At 35.0% G+C, this 20,096-nt stretch overlaps 1 protein-coding gene across 3 annotated transcripts in view; it reads right to left on the reverse strand.

Moving 5' to 3' along the window:
• Positions 1-233: 233 nt before the first annotated feature.
• The window catches only part of LOC145287790 (tyrosine-protein kinase Src42A-like), a 430,888-nt gene continuing 411,025 nt past the window's right edge, over positions 234-20,096 (reverse strand). For all 3 annotated transcript variants that reach the window (XM_080135622.1, XM_080135620.1, XM_080135621.1), the window contains 2 exons: positions 1,832-1,988; positions 234-745 (listed from right to left, as the gene is read on the reverse strand). In XM_080135622.1, coding sequence (XP_079991748.1) covers positions 534-745; positions 1,832-1,988 — 369 coding nt within the window. In that variant the 3' untranslated portion in view covers positions 234-533. The remainder of the gene's footprint in view (positions 746-1,831; positions 1,989-20,096) is intronic.

Consider the following 20,096-nt stretch of genomic DNA (forward strand, 5'->3'; position numbering starts at 1 on the left):
CTAACTGGCATGATAACTACACTTCAGTAAAAGTCGCTCCACAGGTATGTATATGTTCTCAGTGTCGATACCAAGGTTCCAGAGACGTGTATGTATACTTTTAGAATATAAACTAAACGAAAATATCTACGAGCCCGTCAGTATATATTTCTTAATTGATGCATTAGTGGAATTAGACAGAGTCACAGAATAAAACAAGTGTTAACGGTTAATCTAATTTTGTAGTGCATGTATTATGTGTTTATGTGTGTGTGTGTGTGTATATATATATATATATATATATATATATATATATATATATATATATAGTGATGTATGTAGTTAGTTTTTAGCATGAAATAAGCCTCTGCAATTTGCATAGCAGCATCTTTTAGCTAACATGCTGATCAAAAAGTCAATGTTGTAGATGGACTTTTTTTTCTTTTTTTTTTTTTTTTTTGCAATCCTTTTTCTTCTCCCTTGCTTTTCCTCTTCTTGGGAGTGTCTCAATTTTGCTGTTAACTTTTTTGAGTGGGGTTCATAAAGACTGCACATTATCGGACAACTGCGGCTTCTTTGTAATCAGTACCCTCCATGGTAAAGAATTCCTCCAGTTTCCATTGCAAAGTTTCAAATGTTGGACGCTCCATCTCTTCTTTTCGCCAGCACTCCAGCATAATATCATAGAGTGGCTTAGGACAGCCAGGTGGGCAAGGCATACGATAACCATGTTCTACCTGGTGCAGCACCTCGGCATTGGTCATACCTGAAAGAAAGAAAAGAAAAGATGTAAACTTAAATAGACAAAAAAAACAAAAAAAAACAAATAGCAAAACTTACCACATTTGGATTCTGGTCAATTTGGTAAACATTCCGGTCATATTCATTTTATGAATCTTTTTGTGCCTACTCGTTAAACATCTATATGCCTCCTTTCAGGGAGTTCACACTTGATTATTAAAAGATGTAAAATGCTCTGGACAAGATTATTCAATTTCCTTGGTGGACACTATTGTTGTCTGGCGTTGGCTTCTTCTAAAATAATTAATGTTTTACGGTACGTCTTCGCTTTGGACACAAGTGAAAAACATAGATGAAAATCTCCTAATAAATTTATCGCATGCACATATGTCAATAAAGTATCAGAGTTTCAATTTATGGTTCCCCTCCCTGCAAAACATTCACAAGAAAAACTCATCTTGATACAACCACTATTAATAGTTTGTTTTTTTCTCTCTCGACCTAAATTTAAATGAAATTCCATAAGCAAAGTTTCTGTCCTAGAACTGCTCATCTTTGGAACACAATATCACTGGGCTGCTTTGCAACTAACTACAACATGGTCTTTTTCAAATCCAATGTAAACAAATTTTTGTTGAGCCATCCTCTTAAATAATAAAATTCTGTCCAACCATCATAGCTTTATCTCACTGTCCGCATGGCATCATTTTAACCCTTATCCTCAAGTGGCCTTTGGGCCTTCACAAGTAAGAAAAAAATCTAACTCTTAATATTTTTAATGTACTGACGAAACACTGCTTATCAAAGCCAAAAGGCCAGTCAAGGATAAGTTTGACAGGTTGATGGCAAGACAACAGCGCAATGATTGGTAACAAAATGATGGTTGAACAAAAAAAGACATCCAGAAGTTTTGTTATCTTGGGGATACCATTATAGCACAGGTAGGCATGATATACCCCTCCCCCTCCCCACCAAAAAAAAAAACAAGGAGTGGATGACATAAGTTTATTAGCAAACACGCAAAACATTATGGCAAATCGGTTGATGAAAAGCAGCTCTAATCATATGAAATCGAAAATGAAAAATATTACAATGATTGGGTTGCACTCACCTGGATAAGGTACACGACCATATGTGACAATTTCGGTCAGGAGAATACCAAATGACCACACATCAGACTTGATGGTGAATCTGTTGTAGTTGGCTGCCTCTGGTGCTGTCCACTTAATCGGGAAGCGAGCACCAACACGAGCCTCATATTCATCCTCCTGAAAAACAGCAAAGAAAAAGATAATATTAAATATGGAATAAAATGGAATAAATATTCAATGGAATAAAATGGAACACACACACACACATATATATATATATATATATATATATATATATATATATATATATATATATATATATATATATATACAGACATGACAAAAGAATAGACACCCATAGAAACAGTTTATTTCAATAAACTTAATTTATAAAACAAGATCAAAAACTTGATTGACATTCCTTTTGCTGTTTTTAATGTTAGGACCCTTCTAGGCATGGCACTGATCAGTTGACAAATATCATCTTGGGGAATTTCTTACCATGTCTGACGCAATAATGCTAAAAGTTCAGATGGCTTCCTTTCCATTTTGCAAAGGTTCCGGTCTAATATAACCCAACAGTTTTCAATTGGATTCATATCCGGGGATTGATTGGCCAAGGAAGTTTATTAATCCCATTTTGGCTCAACCGATGTTGTGTCGTCCTAGTAGAGTGACAAGGAGCTCCGTCTTCTTTAAATAGAGATTCAACTTGGTTCATTTTATCACTTGAGAATATTGGTAGGAGTCTTTCATGTAATATTGAAACATATTTAGCAGAATTGATGTTTCCTTTGCACTCCACCAGGACTAAGCGACCATCACTCTAAATTACACTTCATACCATAGCCGAGAAACCTCCATGTTTCAATGATGGTTTCAGTCTTTTAAAGTCAAACTCTTGCTGAGGAAGCCTCCATGACCATACCTTTCCACTATTGGAAAGTAATGCAAATCTTGACTCATCAGAGAAAATGACATTGGTCATATGTCTCTCCACCATCTCACGAGCCCAATCTTTTCTGCGCTTGGCAGGATGACGAAGACGTTTCCTTCTCGCAGCTCTATCATAGCAGCCCAGCTTGTGAAGATACTTTACAGCTCCTCTGCTTGTGTTGTAATGTCAGAAGTTTTGCACCGAGGATCCGCTTCAATCTTTCTTTTCACAAGACGCAAGGTTCTTTCAGGACGACCTGGATGAGGTTTCGTGCAATCTTTGTCCGCTCTTGTGAATTGTATGATCACTCTATTAGCAGTAGAAAGGGATATCGAAAAATTTCCTGCTATTTTGTGTTGACTAAGACTACCTTCATGTTGACCATCATTGTCTTCGCAGAAATTCTGAATGCTCCATTTGTGGCATGCTTCAATTAATGACATATTCTAAGTTATTTCAGCACTATTCCTATCTGTAAATATAAATAAGCATATATTAATCTTAGGAAAAATGTTGATTTTTGTGTCTATTCTTTTCTGTCATGTCTGTGTATATATCTTTAAAAATGAGCGTGTGTGAGGACAATTCTCAACCTACATACTCAACAATTTTTTTTATCTACAAACTTGAAATTTGGTATATAGGGTATTCACACATGTGAAAAACTTTTATTAATCGGTTTTCATCCAGAAAAAAGGGCTGCTAAGGGGAGAAATTTGAAAAATTGGTACGTGTGAAAGTCATCTGATTTTTATCCATTTGTCAACTGTTATGTTAAGAATAAGTAGGTTTGAAAACACTCTTTAAAGATCTTGTCAAGCTAGCTTAATGGTTATTGTATTTTACTTACTGTCTTTAGGGGGGGGGGTCAAAACAACAGTAGGCAGAGGTGTTACAAAGAAAAAAAAAAAGGTAGTAGGCAGGCAGCTCAAACCCGTAATGCAAAGTAGAAAAAAAGGTTAAAAAAGAATGTGACGCCTTAGCCGACTGGATGTTCCGAACGTTGAAATTAAGCGTAGTCAATTCAACCGATATGATGACTTGCGAAAATGGTGAGGCAAAAACTGACCCCCTCCTTGTAGAAAACTGCCAGTTGAGCGCGAAGGAATTAATGTTTTGGCCAATTTTTCGATATTTGTTGTTCGAGATGTCGAGCTTCAAAACGATACCAATCTCGTCAGGATCCGTCACATCTGTAGAAAGTTTTTGATAGACATACAAACATACATACATTCATACAAACCGACAATTGAGATTTATATCATAAATTATATTGGACCCCCCCCCCCCCAAAAAAAATGGCCACAACCGAGAATCGAAACTAAAACGTTTAGCTTATGATTTATAATAGTATAAATATTAGTGATGGGACGATTTCAATATTTTTCCTGATTCCGATACAATTACTGATTCCAATTCTTTATAAATCTCTAAATATTTAACTATAAGATTGTTATGCTTTCCTAATTTTCATAAAAAAACACGTTTAATATGCAGATATCTTCCTAAACGATTTTGAAGAAAGATTTTTTTAATACACATGTGGAGGATGACTTATTGATTTTAGCTTTATATTTATTATTAAATATTTATTTTATCATTATTATCAGCAATGGAAGATTTTACTTTAAACAAAAATAAAAATGGCAATTAAAAGAATCAGTTTTGGCATCGGAAAATAGGTACCAATTTTTCCGATACCCCCAAATGTTCCGATTTTTCCGATTCCTGATTTTGATTCTGATTAATCGTCCCAACTCTTATAGATATATATATTAGAGATGAGATGATTCCAATACAATTACTGATTCTGTACTAAATTTCTGATTTCTTGTAAATCTCTAAATATTTAGCAATTAAGTTGTTATTTTTTCCCCGATTTCCTATAAAAACACACGTTAAATGTGCAGATATTTTCTCAAGCGTAAAAATAAATTTGTAGGGAGGGGGGGGTGATCTATAGAAGACTCGCAACTGACTTACCTTAAGTAACTATTTTTATTTATTGAAAAAAAATAAAAAAGGATCAGTTAGGTTTTTAAGACCCCAATGAACTTAATGTAAGAAGACGATTTCAAATTAGAATCCAAATAATACGAATAATTTCATTATTATAGTTTTGGAATATATTTGTTTATAAACTCGATCTTAGTGGAATTCCAATGAAAATTGTATAAACTCTCTTGATCAATTCTTAGAAATTTGTGCATATTTTTGTAGCCACTCAGACCAGTTCATAAAAATAAAATAAATATCTAAAACCTTTAAAATTATTGATAATTCCAAAAGTAAAAACCTGCTTGCCATTTATTACAATTAAATTTTTTTGTTGTTGAAATGACACACACACACACACACACACACACACACACACACACACACACACACACACACACACACACACAAACAAAACAAAAATGAATGAGAAGAAATCGATTTTTAAAAATTTATTAATATTTGAATGCAGAGAATAATAACCGATCGATTTAGAATTTAGGGTCAATAATACGATTCCAACATGAATAATTGAAAGGCAATAGAAAAATATCTATTAAATTATAGATTTTTTTTTAACGTCTGTATTTTTATAAATATTTTAGACATAACTAGTTAGCAGCCCGACGTTGCCTGTTGTACAATACGCTTAAACATGATATATTAATTTATACATATTGCATATGCATTATTATAGAATCAATCCTCCATTGATTATATCTATTACAAAGAATAATTTGCCCAGTGAACTAATTTGCAAAAAAAAAAAAATAAATAAATAAAATAAAAAATAATAATAATAAAGATAATGTCGTTCATCAAATACCACAGTGTTTGTTTACAATATCATGTCAGCTGATATTTGGGCTTGATGACGAATGCCCTGGAAAAGTCATTTCTGATTAATGTTCAGTTTTAAAATATACAAACAAAGAAATGATTTGCAGCGATTTTAAGTGGTATCTCTTTTATTATAAATTGAGACCATTAATAAGAAAAAAAATTGAAATAAAATGGTGACGTCCACCCAGGCTTGAACAAGGGATCATTCGATCTGCAGTCTATACTCTAAAACTAAGCTATATCTCCAGACTATTATAAATTTGTTTTTTTTAAAAAGAAATTTGTTGAAATTTTATTATCTCCCTTGCCAGTGTAACATAAAATATTCTGTAAAAAAATTATTCTTTTTTTATCTGTAAGAGAGAAAAAGCTATTTTTAAGATCGGATTTTTTTTTTTTTTTTTTTTTTTGATTTTCAATACTTATCGGATGAATTTCTGTACAACACATATCTAAGAACACTGCCAGACATATAAATTAGTTTTGTGTAAAATTTGCAAAAGATAGGCTCAGCCGTTTTGGAACCTACGAGGAAGGAAAGTGACTTATATAATAGTAGAGATATCAATAGAAAATAAGGTTATTTTAGTTCTTTTACGGCATATAAATCTTTTGGGGTTATATAATTCTGAAGCCAGTAATTCAGGTTGGTTGGTTGGTTGTTTTTGTTTTACAGCATATCAACCCTTTTCAGGTTATTTAATGCCGAATCCAAAGATTTTGAAGAAAGATTTTTTTAATAGAATATATTTGTTGTTTGCAAGTAATTTTCTATTTAACCCATAGTTGGGATATACAGGTACTACCACTCCGGGTCAGAGTGGACCTGGGAGCAATGGCAATTAAAGGGTGGCTCCACACTCCCCAAAGCTCACGTGCTGGGGCCTCACCACTGGATATAGTTTAAGGTCATATCCAGGACCCAGTAATTTAGAAAAAAGTTTTTATGCATAAAGTTCTTTACATATTGAAATATTTATTCATGACGTTTGGTTTGGTTGTTCTGTTTTATGATATATCAACCGTATTTTCGCTTACATAATGCCGAAGCCAGTAATTTCGGAAGAGATTTTTATACTTATTTTTTTTTTATATCTCCAAATATTTATTCATGTTTGGTCTGGTTGTTTTGTAGAGGAAAATTGTTGTTGTTGTTGTTTTTGACTTTGCAGAGCATGATTGAGTTTTGCAAATAAAGTAAAAAAAACAAAAAAAAAACAATAACATAAATGTGTGGTGCATTTTAGGTCAGGAAGCCAGTATCTTCAGACAGCCTGATCTGGTAGCATCAGCGACATGACTTTGACACTTTGAGGATTAAAGAAAGGAAAAAGTTGACCGAAATCTGCTCAATCTACAAAGTGTACGTCCAAGGATGGAATACTGCTGCCATATCTGGGCAGGAGCTGCTAAAAACAGCCTATCCTGCCTTGACAGAGTACAAAATAGACTTTGTGGCTTAGTGGGGGATGCCCTTTTCTCTACCCTGCAACCTCTCTCCCACAGAAGAGACGTTGCGAGCCTTTCCTTGTTTTATCATTATTTCCATGGCAGGTGCTCGTCTGAACTCCAATCTCTGGTCCCCCCTCGCCAATCTTTCACGAAAAACACCCGTCTAGCTGAATCCACTGTGAAAAATTTCCCCAACTCTTTATCTGTGCCTAAATCAAAACGCGGATTCCATGAACAAAGCTTCTTTCTTAGAACTGCACGCTTGTGGAAATCTGTTCCGTTTGCCTGCTTCCCACCTGACTACAACTTGGATGTGTTCAAGTCCAACGTTAACAAATTCCTAATGAACTGCCCCCTTAAGTAAACACTTCATCAAATCTCCACACTAACGTAATGTACTTGCAATAACCCTTATCCCTGAGTGGCTTCTGGGCCTTGATAAGTGGTGACCACTGTGTAAAAAAAAAAAAAAAGTGTAAACTATAATTATTTAAGGACCTTGAAAGATTCTCGAGTTTGACAAGAAGGTCGGAGATTACATTGATTGAAATGTTGTGAAAATAACACTCTGAATATACTTTTATTTATTTATTTATTTTTTATTATTATTATTACATTTTCACCCCAAACAAGGCACATTGCCACTTTGGTGTAGGGGGGCTACTATCAGGGGAAACAACTACTCGGGTACTATGTAGGGATTTGGCCAGCAAGATGTTGGTTCACGCTGCACTTGAACTTCTGCATGTCAGTACAGTTGGGGAAGTAGTGACCTGGAATGGAATTCCAAAGTCTAGCTGTTCTGGGGAAGAAACTACTGGAGTATACTATGAGAAACAATTATCTTGTAAAGAAAATGATTCTTAATATGAAAAAGAGATATACATAAAATAGAAAAATTTAAAAAAAAAAAAGCAATTTTGAAGTATGGAGAGAATGCTAGATTTTCAAGGTGATTTGTTTTAAAATTTTAGATTCTTTTCAAAGTAACAAATATACTTAAGAATACGTTAAGAAAGAAATAGCGACAGCTAAGAGAGAATTTACGGAAACCACTAAAAAACGCATCGAAGCACAAAAATGAGGAAATCGTGACTTCTGGAAAATCTACAACAGTGTAGTAAATAATGGGCAATCAACAATTCCCCCACTAACCAACAATCACGAGGTTGTTTGCTCAGCAACCGAAAAGGCTAACATGCTTGCCAGTCGGTTTGCCTCAAACTCCACACTGGACCCTTCCAACCACCCTCTACCTGAATTTCCTATGTGGACAGATGCCATGCTAGACGATCTGAAAATCACCCCTGCTCAGGTGCATGCTATCATAAAAAACCTTGACACTTCAAGAGCATGTGGACCCGATCTATGCTATTAAAAAAGTGTTCAGCCGAAGAAGCTCCAGTTCTCTCCAAACTCTACAACAAATGCCTTAATGAATCTTGCTTTCCAGGCTGTTGGAAAACTGCTTCTGTGGTACCAGTATTCAAGAATTCTGGCAAAAGAACTGACCCATTAAATTATCGGCCCATTAGCCTCCTCTCACTTTTTGCCAAAATATTTGAGACCTTAATTAATGATGCTCTAGTTCATCACCTGACAGATGCTAAACTTCTGACTGACAAACAATATGGATTTAGACAAGCCCGTTCCACAGCAGACATCCTTACTGTAATCTCTGAACATATATACCATTCACTGGGCAGAGCGGTAGCTCTAGATATATCTAAGGCTTTTGACAGGGTATGACATGAAGGTCTCCTCAGGAAAATTAGATCATACGGTATCACTGGTAGAATACTTAACATAATTAAATTCTTCTTAGATAAGAGAAAAATCCAGGTTGTCCTCGACAATCGTACATCTAAATAATATGATATAAATGCGGGAGTGCCTCAGGGGTCTATCCTTGGACCTCTACAGTTCCTGATATTCATAAATGACCTCCCCGACAAAATTGCCTCTGAGATGGGTATATATTCTGATGACAGCACACTCTATAACAGGCACGACAGGAAAACAAATGAACACATATCTAAAGAAATGGCAGAAGCACAAGAGGATGACCTCCAATCTGTAGTGGAATGGGGACAAAAATGGATGGTCAAATTCAATGCCGCCAAGACTAAACTAGTTTCATTCAATAATTACAAAAAACCTTCTCTACCACCTATAGCAATGACCAACGACTCTTTATCTGAGAGTACATCTTTCAAACTCCTTGGCCTAACGTTCACAGGAAACATGAGTTGGAACAATTACATTGAAGGCATTGCCAGGGCCGCTGCAAGGAAGGTGGGCTCTCTCTACCATGCTAGAAAACTACTAACCCCCCCGAAAGTATCCTGTACCTCTATAAGGCAACCATTCATCTATGTATGGAGTATTGCTGTCATATTTGGGCTGGTGCATTGGCTACTAGTCTCTCGCTCTTTGACAAGGTTCAAAAGAGAGTTACAAATCTGATAGGCCCTGAACTGGCATCTAAGCTTCAGCCTCTGGCCCATCGACGAAACGCTGCATCCCTCTGCCTGTTCTACAAGTATTTTAATGGTGAATGCTCTAACGAACTGCAAGCACTTGTGCCCCCACAACGTGAACACCCTCGACAGACCCGACAAGCTGCAAAATCCCACCCCCACACTGTAGAGATCCCTAGATGTAAAAGATTTTTCTACTCCAGTAGTTTCTTCCCCAGAACCGCTCGACTTTGGAATTCCATTCCAGGTCCCTGCTTCCCCAACTCTACTGACGTGCAGAAGTTTAAGTGCAATGTGAACCGATATCTTGCTGCCCAAATCCCTACATAGTACCCCAGTAGTTGTTGCCCCTAATAGTAGCCCCCTACACCAAAGTGGCAATGTGCCTTGTTTGGGGTGAAAATGTAATTAATTAATTTGTAGTTTTTTTTTTACTTTTGGGTAGACATACAAACAAAAATAGAGGAAAACCTTAGTGTTCGACATTTTGCCAATCTAACGTGGGCTTTTTCAAGAGTGAAAACAGCTACAAATGATCCATGATATGCACAGCCAAATGCCCTTTACACAATAGACTAGGGTAAAAGTGTAACATATTTATATCAAAATTTCTATCTTTTTTTCCTCTCCCTCGTACACACATACTTTTATAGATTCTTTAAGGAATGAGTCAACATAAGGGGAATAATCCATTAAAAAAAAATCAGAGTTACTTCCCTTTAGTTATAGGTTGGAAAACAGACCCCATCCCACTCTTCACAAAATCTGTAAGGTCAAGGAATGAATAATTGAATAATTGTTTCCCAATTTTAGATATGATCCATCCGGGGCAACGGCAAAAAAAAAAAAAAAAAAACTTTGTGGGTGCTTGTTTTGTCATTTTCAAGTTTTAGCTAAACACACACACACACAACTGCCCTTTATATATTTATATATTAGATTTCTATTTCATGATCAAATGGAAATTAAAAAAAAAAGAAAAGCAATCTTGAAGTAGGAAGAGAAAATTAACTTTCAAGGTGATTCTTGTTAAAAATTAGAAACTGCATTTTCAACGCTATAATCAAAATCTCAAGATGAAATAAGAACAAAGAAAACTTCTTTTTTTGAAAATGCTTTCTTCTAAAGACAATCAAATTTTATTTCTTTCTCTGTCCATCTCTCTATTTTCTCTTTCCTTCTCCCAATTCACAACCCCTTCTGTCTTATCCGTCCATTCCTCTTTACACACACACACACACACACACACACACAAAGAACTGCACTCATTATTGATGTCACTGCCCCAAATGATTATGGCCTTAATAGAGCTGAACAAAATATCAAGACCTAAAAAATGATTTAAAAACAGTCCTGAAAAAAAAAAAAAAATATGCATTATACCGGTTGTGATAGAAACCACCAATCTAATGAAAAAAAACAAAAAAAACAACTTTATTACTTGGAAACAATTCCTAAAAAACCAAGCCGTACCGAAATACAGTTGACAGCCATAAAGGGAACAATGTCTATCCTTAAAAGAACCCTTGGATATAAATTCAAATCTTAATGAAATAAAGTATTAGTTCAAAGAGAAGTTAGCCCCCTTGATTTTTGAAAACTAACTAATTGCTTTAGGCATGAGTCAGCATTTTCTTTCTGATGTAATTGGTCATCTTTCTAAAAAAAATTTCTCAAAATATATTCACCTTAAAAAATATACTATGCATAAAAATTTATTAGTGTATGCGGTTATCCTCATTTGTGTTTTAATGAATAAGATCTGGACAAACAAGTTAACAAGATTCATAGAGTTATATATATATATATGATGTTCTTTTCCACATAAGGAAAATGGACTCCATACTGTTCATTGTTAAAGAGTTTTTTATTCAATACGTCTGACGATAGGCTGTTCTTGTGAAAATTTTCAAATGACAATGTTTGAATTTGTCCAAATAGTTTTGAAACAATTGTAACTGACGATGAAATACACTATTTGTTGCTATCAATCTATTCCTTGATGTCTTGATTTTGCTTAGAAGATATAAATATAAAGCTGAACGTGATTGTATGTGTGTGTGTGGTCACAAATAGGCTCCTATATGGTTGACTATTTTACAAAACTGATTACATATAATGATAGAAGATGTATCGATGATCAGGAATGGGTATGTTTGATCTGGCAGAACGGTGCTTCATAAAAATTGTGGGGTCTGCGTTCGTGCCTGTCCCCCAAAGTATGGAAATACAAAATGAAAAAAGAAACGTTTACAAGGAGTTTTTTTTTTTTTTTTTTTTACACAGTGATCACCACTTATCAAGGCCCGGAAGCCACTCAGGGATAAGGGTTATTGCAAGTACATTACGTTAGTGTGGAGATTTGATGAAGTGTTTACTTAAGGGGGCAGTTCATTAGGAATTTGTTAACGTTGGACTTGACGACATCCAAGTTGTAGTCCGGTGGGAAGCAGGCAGACGGAACAGAGTTCCACAGGCGTGCAGTTCTAAGAAAGAAGCTTTGTTCATGGAATCCGCGTTTTGATTTAGGCACAGATATAGAGTGGGGGAAATTTTTCACAGTGGATTCAGCTAGACGGGTGTTTTTCGTGAAAGATTGGCGAGGGGGGACCAGAGATTGGAGTTCAGACGAGCACCTGCCATGGAAATAACGATAAAACAAGGATAGGCTCGCAATGACTCTTCTGTGGGAGAGAGGTTGCAGGGTAGAGAAAAGGGCATCCTCCACTAAGCCACAAAGTCTATTTTGTACTCTGTCAAGGCAGGATAGGCTGTTTTTAGCAGCTCCTGCCCAGATATGGCAACAGTATTCCATCCTTGGACGTACTTGGCTTTTATATAGATAGAGAATTGCATCAGTAGTGAGATATCTCCTGGAGTGGTAGAAGGATCCCACCATCTTTCCAGCGACCTTGGCAACAGACTTGATGTACGTGTTCCATTTCAGATCAGGAGTAAAAGTCAAACCCAGAAGCTTGTCAAAACACGGGGTCTCACCCAGATGAGAGCTATCCATCATAATTGATGCCAGATGGGGATCAGAGTGTTGATGATGTAAGGATAGGAGTTTGGTTTTGATATAGATGTACATAAGAATACTTTTATAAGTATGTTTTAACTTAAATAGGGATGGTATAATAAAATTGTGGGATCTGCATTCGTGCCTGTACTCCATGGAAATATGGCACAAACTTTAACAAAGACTTTTCATATTTATTTGCGTAAGTATACTTTGATAATTATGTTTCAGTTTGAAGAAATATGGTATAATAAAATCATTGGGTGTTCGTTCGCGCCTGACCTCCATAGAATGTAAATATGTCACAAAGTTTAACAAGGGGTGAGGGTCCACAATAACACGTTAACTTTAATCTTAATTCACGTTAGCTTTTATTTATTTTTTTGAGTTGAATCATATTGTGTTGAATAAATTCACCTCATAAATTCATGTTCTTATTAAAGTGAAAGCCAAAAAAAAAAAAAGTCGGAACTTTAGACAATTCTTGACACAAATTTTGCATAACTGTTTTTTTCTTCTCCACTTGCATGTGGCACTCTTTCGAAAATAGATAAATAATAAAAAATAAGAACGTTACTTGTTATCGTGTCAAAAGAAGGAAAAAATCCTGCTCACGTGATTACGTGTCTTTTTAAAAACATTTACATAACCTTTTCATTTTTATTTATATATCTGTTTAAGCTTTTTTTTTGTCAGTGTACTAGAAGGAATTTAGTTGATTACAACCCTTTCTGCGTGTTCTTTACATTACAATAGTACAACCCTGAATCCAACGGTGCAATACTACACCGTTCAATACTGTAAAACTGAAACAAAGCTGTTCTGCTTGAAATGGGTGACATTTTCTTCTTATTCATATTTATATCGATTCTTTGCTTTAAAAAACTAAAGTAATTACGTGTTTACTTTTTTAATATCCCATTTTGCTGTTTCGGATTATTTTACTAAAGTAAGTAAAGCTTCATTATTTTTCAAAACTGTTTTTGTTTCTTTGTTTTTCGATATTTCGTCGATATTATTTAGTAAGAGTGTTTAGCAGAAAAGCCAACAATTCACTACCCGAAAAAATAAATATACAAGAAATAAATGTTACCATAGTCAATAAAAGTTCAGTTCATGTTTTTTGTTTTTTTTTAAATAGTTTTTAATGCTCTTTACTTGAAATAATTTCAGCGAACCGAAATTAAAACGAAATTTGAAGCAATAACTACTTATATGAATTTTTATATAAACTACACATGCCATAATCGAATATTCCTCAAGCACAAAATAATGGAAAATATTAAAATTATGTTTATAAATATTCCTTACGTTGACCGTAACCCTTAAATTCCTTACGTTGACCGGAACCCTTAAATTGTTAACACAGAATGCTCAGGTGCTCCTCCTTCAAATTGAAAACGGGGCTCTCCATTTCAAAGTCACTGCCATTTTGATTTTTTTTTAAACCGGTTCGTGAATTTTTTATAAACTACTTAAAAATACAAACCAATGAACTTTTCTACAATAAAAGTAACTTTTATTGACTATGGTAACATTTATTTCTTGTATATTTATATTATATATATAACATTTTCTCTTTGTACGGAAACATCATTTTGTTGGTCACTCTTGGCTACGAATGGAAACCAAGTTGATATAAAAAAATATTTTTTTGCAAAAATTATCTTTACTTTCATCATATTTTGCTTAGGGTAAAATTTTTGAGTATCAAAACCTATCTCTTTAAAACCCCCTTCTTTTCATAACCTATCATACTTTCATCAATCATAATCCATTTTCTGTAGGCTGTTTTTGAACCCAGTCAATGACGGGTACTTCTAGTATATATATGTATGTATATATATATGTATATACATACACACACGCACTAGCAGGGGTACCCAGCATTACCTTGGACAAAAGTACAACATTTCTATTAAAGCTTCTTTCCTTTTTCTCCATTTTCCTCCTACCTTTTCCTAAACATGCAAAAGTACAGCTCATTTCTATCAAAACTTCTCTCTCTCTCTCTCTTCATCCCCCTCTTTCTCCTTCATAAATCTGTTATTATCTAGCTGAACACTCACACACACACAACTCTCCTTTACATAATAGATTCCTAGAGTAATAAGCCAGCATTTTCTTTCAAAATTAATACATAATAATAATGAAAAACGGACCACCCCCAACAAAATGGCTCCCAGATAATTAAATAATTTAAAAATTTTTTTATTCATCCAGGGCAACACCGATGAAGAATATATCAACTTTGTAGTTTTTTTTTTTTTTTTTTTTTTTTTTTTTTACCTTTAGCAGAACATACAAACATAGTAGCTTCCTTTAGCTTCGACAGATTATGGATACTCAATGTTAGGAAGCCTGCGCACGGAATTTTTGTTGCAAGAGTTATGCAGATCTCCAATTAAACCTCTCCTAAGTTGGCTACCAGTGGCAAGTGGAGGTTCAGGATGACTGGAAGTAATGCCGAGATAAGCGAAGAGCATATACAATGCTTAGAATTCCTAAATGGTCACGCATCTGGTACTAGCCAGACTCAATGTTGTTTAACTTTGGTGACCTAACGAGAACCAGTTTGTGAACATGATTATGCCAAATAATATGCGTACAAATATACATACACACAGACACCAGCAATCTTTAAGTATGAAGAGAAAACTACCTTCTCAAAGTGAGTCATGCTAATTTTTAATTAAAAACTGCATGCAAGGATACCTCGTTTTATTTTCAATGCTATAATCAAAATCCGGATTTAAATTTTTTTTTTTTTTTTTTTTTTTTTTTACAAATTGTTTTATTCTTGGAACTAAAGACAACCAAATTTTTTTTTTCAGGATTAAAAAAAAAAAGAAAAAAAAAAAAGAAAAGAAGACCCCCCCACTTCCTTTTCTATGAGAATATCACAATCCAAATTTAGATTTTCTTCCATTCCAAATCATTTTCATTTTAAGATAAACAAACTCTGCCCAAATATTCAAAATAACATACTTTTTGGAGCCCAAATAATATCTCCTCAACACGGCTAGACACTGGCTTATACGAGGAACGATACACATTTTCCAAGTGATGCTAACACAAATAACAGTACTAAGCTGGACACTCAACCAGACTAGATGAATTCTTTTCTTAGAATACAGCGAGACCAAGAAAAGACTACAAGAAAGCTAAACTGTAAAATTATTAAGTGCTCAATTGGGAAAAGGAAAATTAGTCTTCTTCATTGTTTTATTAACTTTGTTTTTTTTTGTTTGTTTTAAATGCTTTATTCTTAGCACTAAAGACAACCATAATGTTTTTGTTTATCAAGATAACAAAAAAAAAAAAAATACAAACTTTCCCCTTCTTTTTCTATGAAAATATCACAACCTAAATTCAAATTTCTCTCCATTCTTAATCATTTTCGTTTGAAAAAGAAAAAGTCGAAAGATCGCCATGTTCAAAAAGGAGAGGATCAATAATACCTTCTTAATGGCAAAAAGTTTCAGAAAAAAAAAAAAAAGGAGAAAATCAAATCTGATCCGAGATGCTAACACGAGAACCGCAGCTGTTCTTCTGTTTCTTGAAGAATCGCAACACCAATATCACATGATTTTGGAAATCAATCATCTCCACACGAAAAATATTTTTCGACATTTTTTTTATTTTTTATTTTTCAATTTATGATTAAGTTTACAAATATAACCATTTATTAGAAAGAATCAATGTTACTTTTAAGTTTAAATGCCTTTTGGGAGAGTGTAATTTCTATAACAACCTTGAAACAGATAGTTACATTAGTTACACAACCACTACCCTATCCTGCTGCCTTACCATGCATAATGTAGATTCCAGCCTAATTTTTTAACATCCACACAAAAATACTCCTCGAATGGGAAAATTGTGGATTTATAAAGATATAGGATACTCTCTGATGTAAGTAATTTTGTAGCATAGTAGAGAGAGAGAGAAAGCTCACTTTCTTTGCAGCAATCTTGGCAATGTTTTCAATGTATTTGTTTCAAGTCATGTTGCAAATGTTAAGCCAAGGAGTTTGAATGATGAGCTCTCAGGCAGAATGCTATTTGTAATGGCAATTGATGCAATAAGATGAAAAACGAATATTTTCATTGTTATGTAATGTAGTGATACTGCTGTTTGGTTCATAGCTTTTTTCTCTTCTTTAGTTAGCTTTGATAGAGTTAGTTATGTGAGTGTCTTGGGCTCAATATTTATCTCCCTCCCCATGGCAGGATGATGTGACAAGGGTTAGAAAATGGGATTTAAAGAGCCAGTACCCAAGAGTAATAAGAGCAGTCTGGCCAGTAAAAAAAAAAAAAAAAAAAATGCCTTGGTACCTCTCCCTCCAACCTAGGTGATTAGCAATAAATTAACTCCTTCTCAAAAAGAGAAGGCAAAACCTGGGAGGGTGGAACTCCTAGAACTGCATAGTACCATTGCCATACCTCTTAACAGGAAAAATGTCAGCTCATTAATGACCTATTCTCTGTTGGCTTTGGTGTCAAGCCCCCCCCCCTCCTGGCTCTCCTAGACTCCGCAGTAAGCAACATCACTGTTGGCTTTGGTGCCGAAGTAAAAAACCTGGCTGTCCTGGATTCCAGTGAATAACACCTCTATTGGATTTGGTGCCTAAGGAAAACCCTTCTCTCAACAGTTGGTAACACCAAGCCATGTTTCATGCTTATTTGCTACTACCGGGGGTACCTGGCATTGCCTGAGTATTTAGAGGTGTAAAAGAAAAAAAGTGTTAGTAGTCAGGTAGGCTTGAACCCGTGATGTGAAGGTGGAAAAAAAAGTTAAAGAAAACGTGACATCTTACCGCTACGAGGCCATAGAAAGTGAAAAGCGTTCAAATTTAGCGATGCCAATCAAAAAGTTGTCTTGCTAAGTGAATACGCAGATGCAGAAATAAACGTTGGCTGAAGGCCAGTTCAGCTTTTCGCTGTTTCATTTATTTGTTTCCCCACGATATTGGGAAAACCAAGCTCCTCTGAAAAAGGGGGAGCTCTCAAATGAACAGCAATTGTCTGATATAAAGAGTATTTCCCCACATTGATCAAAGCTGATTGCCTTCAAGACAAAGGCCAGCGAGTTGATTTGATTCGATTCAGTTTCACTTTATTCATATGAAAAAGACAAACAAACACTGGAAACAATTTTTTTTTTAAAACTCGCTCAAAATAAATGTAGAGACGACAACCGTTTTGCCTTTTATATATCTACTAGTGGGGGTACCTGGCGTTGTCCGGGTGTTTCGAGGTGTGTGTGCTCTTAAATCAAAAAGAAACACGGCGGGGGGGGGGGGGGAGTTTTGATAATAAGCCCTAAAGCAAAGTTGGAAAATAAAATGTGAAAAAAAAAAAAAAAACATGACACATTAACCGATCGGCCAGCAAGAATGAGTTACTGAAAGAAGTTTGAATTTATTTAATTAAGAAAATTGACAGGTGCCCGCACTAAATGACGTCAAGTGGAAGTCGTAGAGTTAACATTTTGTGCACGTGTTACGACGACGACGATGTAAGCAATAGCTATTCAGCAGTTAACATTTTCTGCGGGACAGTTTTTAATCAGGTCAATAACCGGGTTTGTTTGTTTTTACCTAACTTTGGGGAAAACCAGCTCCCCGTTTATTAGGGGGGAGTGTCTCGTCTCGAAATGAAAGCAACCGTCTGATATGATGAAGCCGACATTGACCAAACGTTAAATCGCTTTCTAGAGACCAGTTGTTCTAATAGAGTTTCGCTTTTTTTTATACCGAAAATCGAAAGTAACACATGCCGATCCGAAAATGTTGAATATTTAATGTTTCAAAGTGGGTCAAATTAAATAGAGAGGCGACCACCGGTGTTAAGTCGTAGATGTTATCATTTAGACGTGATATAAAAAGTTTTAATAATGAGCTACGGCCTCAAAAATCCACCGGAAAAAAGCCTTTTGAAGACATACACAAAAAGCGAACATACATACATTTTCGCTTTTATATATATAGATAGATATAGTTTAGTTATATGACTTCTAACTAATGTCTTCAGTCTACAATGCTCTCTAGCGGCCAAGATGTCCAAACACATTATGGAGTTATTCAAAGCTTATTAATTGACAATTTATTCCATAAACAGCTTCATTTTATACACACACATAGCCCTTGAGCCCCTAGAGGGACATAGACCATCTACAACTTTTTTGTAGATGTTTTTGTAGCGAGGAGTTCTTTTTTACAGGGTGAGGATGCTGGCCCCACGCCCAACCTTCCCAGAAGATACATACAGCGCCTAGCTTTTCCAAATGGTCACACACCTGGTACTGGCCAAGCTCAACGTTGCTTAACTTCGGTAATCTGGCGAGAACCGGTGTGTCAACGTGATTGTGCCGTACACATTTTATACCTCACCGGATACAATTATTTTTTCTCTGTTTGATATCAGTCTCACAAATCTTATTAAGCATTTCAGATTTTAATATTCTTTTTTATAAACACAGTTACAAAGTTGTATGTATGTATGTCTTGCAAAAACTTTCGACAGAGGCGACCGATTTTCATTTTGAAGTTCGACCCTTCGGATGACAAATATCGAAAAATTGGCTATAAATATTAATTCCTTCATCCTCAACTGGGCACTTTTCTACAGAAAGGGGTCGCTTTTTTTGCCTATATTTCTGAAAATCATTGCCTCCTTTCGATTGTCTGGCCTTAATTTAAACTTATGTCACTTCTGGTTTGGCGATGGACGTGACGGAAAACACATCACTTTTTTTCACGTTCTGTTCCTCCACCCGAACAACGCCGGGCACTCAGGCTAGTTATATATAAAAAATAATTTTATAAAATCACCAGTAGGTTTTCTACAATGCAATGTAAACTGGTAATCTCCAAAAATACCGTTAGGGCTTACAACATGGCCGCCAGAAGAGTCAACAAAAAACTGCGAATAAAATATATAAAACTCGCAATTTCTGTTTTTAAAGTGGGTTGTCAATTTTCTTTATGAAATATACTTCCAAAATAAACTATTACAGTCGTTTAAAACATAATAGAAGTATTATTTTTTATTTTTTAAAAACAATGTTTACAAAATGTCTACGAACGTATATTGTAGACTAAGTCACTGTGGGGAGGCATGTAAAGCTCCCTCTCTCTGCGCTGTGATGGGTCCTCAACTAAAGCAGGCAATCAATCAATTTGATTGAAAAAATGTTGGATTTCACAGATTTTGATGACAATAAAATATAGAAGTGTGAAACAGTCGTTGATCATCATTCAATCCCGGGCAACGTCAGATCTCCATGCTAGTGGATTTATAAAGCCCAGAATGTAAATAAATAACTTATTTCATAACAGTTTATTAATTTACAATTTAGCATCATTTTAAAACAAAATTTTCCATTTTACAAAAAGTAAAGCAAATTGCAGGAAGAGATGAATATTTTCCCTAGAAAACAGAACTGGAAGAAATGGAGAAGAAAATAAGGTGTGTGTGGGGGGATGGTGGGGTGGTGGGGGATAAGAGTCGTGTTATTGAAATCCGTTTATTGATTTGATGTTAACTTTCAAGTTCAAT

The sequence above is a fragment of the Euprymna scolopes genome, chromosome 11 (genome assembly GCF_053919585.1).
Source record: "Euprymna scolopes isolate OS-2025 chromosome 11, ASM5391958v1, whole genome shotgun sequence".
NCBI classification, from domain to species: Eukaryota; Metazoa; Mollusca; class Cephalopoda; order Sepiida; family Sepiolidae; genus Euprymna; species Euprymna scolopes.